Below are 7,117 nucleotides of genomic sequence, written 5' to 3'. Positions count from 1 at the left end.
ACAGCCTGGCTTCTAAACACTGACTACATTTCACTAATAAGGGATAACTGGACCTGGTATAAGGTATAAGTACCTCTGGTACACACTACAAACCAGGCCAGCCTCCTACAGTTAGCAGACATGGAAAACCTGAAATGTTTAAGATGGGTCCAGATGACAACCAAGAAGAAGTGAAAACAACTCTAGAAGCCCTGGAAATCACATAAATGAATGATCCAGATCCTGCAATAGCTTGGGTATTGTTTACAGAGCAAAGATTGGGAAAGTATCACCTGATACAAACACTCCTATAAATGCACAAATATCCTTGGAACAAGGAGGGCATGCTTGCCTAAAACTATTCCCCTAGTAAAACTCAGAATTAGAACCATGTGTCAATTAAGGAACAGACCGCAAACTCTATGCTACTTAGATCCTTGAGGGAGGACTGCAGAAGCCTTAGAAAAGAGAGCCATGGGCTCTAAAAAGAAGCAGTGACTCAAGAAGGTTTTGGAGGATCATTAATAAACTATAAAAAGGCCTCCAAGTCTAATACTGCTGACATTAGTGCTCCTATATGGGTGAATTACCCTAAAGATCGCTTCTCAGGAAACCCAGGAAGTAGGGACATCTCAAAAGGCATAATATCTGAAGTATCCACATGGAATGATGCCTCCCATATTCATGATGAGTTACAAGTTTCCACATTAATAGAGTGATAGAGGTACTCTCACCCCAACTGTGCACCAGGACCCAACGACATTCCAATAGCCTTGCCTAAATGCAGCTCACCAGCTTTGGGAAAGTATCTAACAACAATGTTTAACAACATCTTAGTGGAAGGGATATTTCCCAAACGATGGTGATGCTCCATGATTCATCCTATTTTTAAAGGTGCCAAAACATCCATTCCAAGAAATTGCCGACTCATAGCCCTCCTAGATGTGAAATTAAAATGTTTTTCATTCTTATTATTGAAAGACCTTCAGACTTAGCAACTACTACAGGAAGAATTCCATTTCCTAAGGAACACGCTGTGAAAAAAGATGGCCTGATACAATTCCTCTCTTCTTCATCTCATAATCCCACATATAACCCCCAGCCCCATGGCTTCTTAAACTCTACACTGGCACCCCTTAGGACATAGGACATGTATCATCACATCTCACACAGGGTCAGAAAAAATATGATCACATCACCCCTATCCTGATGGAACATCTTTGGCTCCTGTTACCTGACCGCAACATTTTCCAAAATAGCTGCATCATTTTCAAAGCTATCATATCCCTGGTCATTCGCCAGAAGCACCATCAGACTGCAGACTAAGAAACATCCCTATATCCATGAGTATAGTGCCAATGCTGCTTTAATTTAGGAAAGAGGTGAAGACTGACTTTTTCCAGGAACACTATTGGCCTAATTGTATCCTGGTCCCGGGAATACTCTGTCACAAACTTGACAGATATCCTGTCCACCGTATTAGGATCCCCATAGGATATGCTCACAGGCTTATAGAAATATAGTTAGCCATTCGTAGGTGACAGAATGTGAAATTACACTGCAAAAGCATGGACAGCAAAACTCTTTACCACAAACACTGTAAGCCACATTAATATCTCTCTACATGTTCCTAAATCCACCATCAAACATGGATACACAAATGTGATAGGATTGGAGTCAGAGTAGAGCATAATAAATTAATTAAGTTCTAAAATATACAGGGCTTGAATTTGGCAGAGTTCAGCAATTTAAAACAGATGAAACCTTTGTACAGAGATGCATATTGTTTTCAGTCTTTGTTTCATTATGGACCCTCACAAAATGATGGTGGAAATTAATCCACCAATGAAGAAATTGTATATTTTTATAATCGTTCAATGGGGAATCTGATATGTCCTTAAAGTCAATGATTCTCACAGTTCCGCAAACAGTAATTATTCCATGATCAGAAAATTGTCACCCGTCTGTCTTTAATGTAATTGGCTAACTGCATGTTAGTTATTTCTAAAATTACATGCCTGATTTTCAATCCCATTCTTTTGTAGAAGCTACCTTATTCTGAAAAATATGCAAACAAGCAACTGGACCCAGGTCACAGAGTTCATCCTCGTGGGACTTACAGAAGAGCCAGGACTACAACTTCCACTCTTTGTGTTCTTCCTCCTGGTTTATATTATTACTCTTGTATGCAACATGGGCATCATGTCACTGATTGTGTTAAACCATCACCTTCACATACCTATGTATTTCTTTCTCTGTAGCTTGTCTTTTATAGACATGTTTTTGTCCTCCGTCACTCTCCCTATCTTGCTGGCAAACTTCTTATCAAAGACCAAGACAATTCCATTTTCGGGGTGTGTAACACAGATGTTTTTGTCATTTGTGGTTGGAGGTTCTGAGGTGTTTCTCCTAGCGGTGATGGCCTATGATCGGTACTCAGCTATTTGTAATCCATTGCTGTATCCAGTCATCATCAATCAACAAACCTGTATTTACTTTGTTGTTCTGATTCTTGTGATTGCTCTGACCAATGGAATGACAAATGCTATTTTGACTTTTTCTTTGCCCTTCTGTAAGTCAAATAAGATCACCCATTTCTATTGTGATGCTCCTCCCATCATCAAGCTTGCCTGTTCTGATACCACTGTAAATGAAGTGGTGCTTGTTTCATCGGCTGGTGGCCTTATAGTAATATCCCTTATCATAATTCTTATCTCATACTGTTATATTCTCTCCGCCATTTTAAAGATATCTTCCACAGATGGGAGAAAGAAAGCCTTTAGCACTTGCTCCTCTCATTTTGTGTGTGTAACCTTGTTTTTTGGCACGCTTGTTTTCATGTACGGCAAGCCCACTTCCAGCCACTCAATGGCCCAGGATCAAGTCGCATCAGTGTTCTATATGGTGATGATTCCCATGTTTAACCCATTGATTTACAGCCTTAGGAACCAAGAGATGAAACAAACCCTGAGAAAATTCATTGCTGGAATGTGTGCATCACGACAGAGATAACTTGCACTCGTATGCTATGTCCCTGTGAGTAATTTAGGGCCAGATTTATCAAGGACTTGCATTGCCCTTCCATCATGCAAGGTGACACAAGGGCAATGCAGGCTGTTAAGAGAAATGTACCAGGCCACGCAAAGCCACCGTGTCTAGCTCTGCGTAGCATAGTAAATCTGGAGAACCTCAAGGCAGTTCAAGTTTCTGCCTTGTGTTACTGTGCCCTGGGAAGCCATTCAATGAGTGGAGCATGGGTGTTCCCATGCATCCATCCATGGCTTCAGCGTATCAATATTATTCAACACTAATAAACCTGGGAATGTGTCAAAATGTATGCTTCCAAAGGGAGGCATAGGGAGAAGAACTATGTTTATTTCTCATTGTTTTTCCTCTTTCTACAAGTGCTGCATTCTGCTGAACACATATAAAGATCGAAAAGACTCAGAGGATGTTTCTGTGCAAGAAGATGTCCCTTCCTGCACAAAAACACTCTTGCCTGTAACGCAGGCACCCTTGCATCATGTCCAAGGGTGCCTGCATTGGCACTAGGCAGCCACTAGTGTGTTGCACAGAGGGAGTCTAGGAATGTGCCATTTCTTAGTCAATATTGCACATCGCTGCACTCCCTATTGATGCAGCACAGTGCAGCAAGGTGTGTTACACCAAATATTAGTAAATCTCCCCCTTACTTTCCAGTGTTCTGCATCGTTGGCATGTGCATCTATGTACTGCATGGATTCTGGTATATTTTTCATATGCTATGTTCAATGCATGTTCACTGGTAAAACCTAAGGCTTAACTGTGTTCATCATTGTAACTTACCTGGTTATTGTTATGGTTTGTCTTGGTTTAGTGTTTTAGAACCTGAAGTCTGTTTCCATGGTGTGTTCCATGTAACGGCTACTTAGAATGGTTACCGGGGAATTTCACCCAGGCACAGCTAGGGAGGCAGCTGCTCTGTGGGCTCCCATTTTCTTTGGAGAATAAACCATTTCTGAACTCTTTCTTGTGGTCAGTGGGTCGTTCTTAATATTTGGCAACAAGCAAGATGCTTCTGGGAGCCCACTGCTACTTTGGTGATCTTGGATCCTGTCCTAACGCTGTCCAGAGTGATTCTAGACATCGACCACCCACATCTGGATTTATGCTGTCCAGTGCTGGCCTTCTGCACTGCTGAGGACTCACAGTAGGTAGCATCTTTAGGGGATGGGTGTTCAGTGTAGGTTTGGCTGTGTATTTTGAGGCACGAGTGGAGCTGTGCAGCACGAGGAGTCAGGGTTGCCATGGTGCTTACATCCCACTAATCATCTTGTGTTTAAGCTTGATGCTTTGATACTGGGATTTTGGAACAGGCAAGAACAGCAAGCCTAAATACCTCAAGAAACACACATCTCAATGTTCTGTGTAACATAGAGGTCCTTTTGTGTTTACAGATTGTCAGAGCAATTAGTGACTGGCACACCTTGAGTTCATATGGACATTCTCTACTGAGGTACTGCATTTATAATTATCAATTTTGGGCCATTTGCAGATGCTAGTTGGCCATTTCCAGGTGCTAATGACACATTTTTCCACAATATTTACTTTTGCATACTGAAAACATTTTTGGGCATTTTCTAGTTGCTCTCTATAGACTATGCAATGCTACCTTAAAGCTTGTAGACCTCTTATGGTCAGATCTCCTTTGGTTAGCTGCAGTGACTGCAGGGCAAATTTTTTTCAGGTCACTTCTGCCCCACGCTATTTAATCTGTATTTTGCCCCTGCGGCAAAGCTGGTCTGCTCCTTTGGTGTTCAAGTCTCTTCCTATGCTGACAATACCCAATCATTGTTATCATCACTGATGATCTGGATGATGTGGCTAATAAATGTAGATCTTCTATAGCCATTGTTAGCATATGGATGAAGGAGAACTAGCTTAAACTAAATGGGGAAAAAACAGAAATTGTGGTATTTGGAGTGGACTGGAGAGCTCAATCTGGTCTAATTTCTGGTAGCCTAAAACTGGTGGACCACTTCCTCTGCCAGTTAATACAGCTAGAAATCTGGGGGTGGTCTTTAATTGGTTGTTGACCTTTAACAACCAGGTCAACAGAACGGTGAGTGCTTGTTTTTGGACTATCAAGGCCTTAAAGAAACTACTCTCCTTTCTACCTCAGGAGCTTAGGGTTGCATAGTGCTTTTACATCTTGCCTTGACTACCGTAACTCGCTTTAACTGAATACGAACCAATACTCACTAAATAAACTTCAAGTGATTCCAAAATGTGGCTGCTATGCTAGGTTTAGATCTTTCAAAATCCTGTTGCATGAGGGATTTTTTAAGGTCCCTCCATTGGCTACCCGTTAGAAAGCATGTGATCTTTGAATCCGTATGCCTGATGCAGAAGGCTCTCCATCGGAGGGGTGCAGGGTACCTCAGGACCGCTTTCAACTGGTACGCCTCTGACAGATTATTAAAATTGGCAGGACAAAGAAAGGTTGTTATCCACAGGTTCTGCAAAACCAGATGGGAGAGCATGCTTTCTTGGCAGCTCCTACAATGTTGTGGAATATTGTTCTGAGTCTATTAGGAGTGTGGATTCAAAATCGATTTTTCGCAGGCTGGTGAAACCCTGGTTATTTTCGTCTTCATAAGTCTGGTCTCTTCGCTTGGGTGGGACGTCGCATCATTTTCTCCTTTGTGCTGACTTGGCTTATTTTTACTGCTTTGATGCCCTTTGGGTTTTTGCACTCTCTAAATAAATAAATTCTAATTCAAATTTGTGTAATAACAATTTAATTTACAATACGGGAAACATTTTCAGCAGTTGAATTGTGAACTAACTGATTATTGCTCTATCTTCTCCTCCATTGATGTGAATGCATTAGTATTGTTTTATTGTAATAATTGTTTTTTATTTGCCATGGCATCCAATCAGTACTGTATATTATCCAAATGCCAGCATTCCTGCAACAGCCCAGTAAGCCTCCAATGTAGTGGTGAAGTTGGTTACGTTATTTTAAAAACTATTTAGTAGTTGTGGATGCCACCAAATTTGATCACGTCAGGAAGTGGCATTGCTTTTCAGCATTTGCGTCAGGAAGGGCAACATAGTTTTGACAATCTTCCTGAATTAGACACCCCATCTGATCAGTTTGGGCACCAGGAAGTTTTGGAAAATGGGTTATTGGTAAGGGCAGGTAGGTACCTACACTTAGCAATAGGCCACTAACCTCCACTAAGGTCCAGTTAGGTCTCAGCAAATTAACTATAAAAATAGATTATATTTTTATCTTTAAAATGACACAAAAACGAATAAAATCGGATAAGGGGAACTGGAGATATGAATTTTTAAAGAATGATTGTTTTTTATCGCCCAGAAACAAAAAGCGCCAATCGGGTCATCTGGTTGCACCTCAACCGGGGCAAAGTCAAAGTTTAAGGCTGACCGTGATGGAGCCCTGCTCGGCCACAGGCCGCTGGAGGCCTCGGTTAAAAGTTTACCTTCACACTTAGGGCCAGATGTAGGTACAAAAAAATTAGCGACTCGCAATTTGCAAGCATGTGCGACTCGCAAATTGCGTGTCGCTAATAGGAATGCAGGTACAATGTCCGTGTACAATTTGCGACTCGCATCCGGAGTTGCAACGCAGATAGCGAGTCCGCTGACTGCGAGGTCGCTGTTTGCGACCGCACAAAAACCGGACTCGCAATTTGCGAGTGGGTGTTGCAAATTGCGAGTACCATGTAAATTGATTGCAGGTGCTGCAGAACACTCCAGAAACCACTCCAGAACACTCTGGAAACACTTCCTGGCACATGATGATGACATCACAGCCAGGAAGTTTACTAATACACCTGGGAGGAGGGAGGACCACACCCATTTTAAACTGCTGAACAGCCAACAGGAGGAACAGCAGCTACAATGGCAGAAACACCAAGAAAGAGAAAACTCAAATTTTCTGAGAAGGAGCTGGAGGTGCTGACAGAAGAATGCTGTCAGCACTATGATGATCTCTTTGGAAAGGCAGCCCTCAATGTGCCAGACTCAACCAAAAAACAACTCTGGCTGGAGATTCAAGAAAAAGTGAAAACCTGGGGGTGAGCCACAGGAGTGTGGATGAGATCAAAAAGAGGTGGTATGACCTCTACTC

At 42.0% G+C, this 7,117-nt stretch overlaps 1 protein-coding gene across 1 annotated transcript; it reads left to right on the top strand.

Moving 5' to 3' along the window:
- The first annotated feature begins 2,046 nt into the window (after window positions 1-2,046).
- On the top strand, window positions 2,047-3,284 carry LOC138288455 (olfactory receptor 5AP2-like). The gene has a single exon (XM_069230009.1). The coding sequence runs from the start codon at window positions 2,047-2,049 to the stop codon at window positions 2,989-2,991; it is 945 nt and encodes a 314-aa protein (XP_069086110.1). The 3' UTR covers window positions 2,992-3,284.
- The last annotated feature ends 3,833 nt before the right edge of the window (window positions 3,285-7,117 follow it).

Source organism: Pleurodeles waltl, chromosome 4_1 (genome assembly GCF_031143425.1).
Source record: "Pleurodeles waltl isolate 20211129_DDA chromosome 4_1, aPleWal1.hap1.20221129, whole genome shotgun sequence".
NCBI classification, from domain to species: domain Eukaryota; kingdom Metazoa; phylum Chordata; class Amphibia; order Caudata; family Salamandridae; genus Pleurodeles; species Pleurodeles waltl.
Note: the sequence above shows the minus strand (reverse complement) of the source record. Positions and strands in the feature narration are given on the sequence as shown.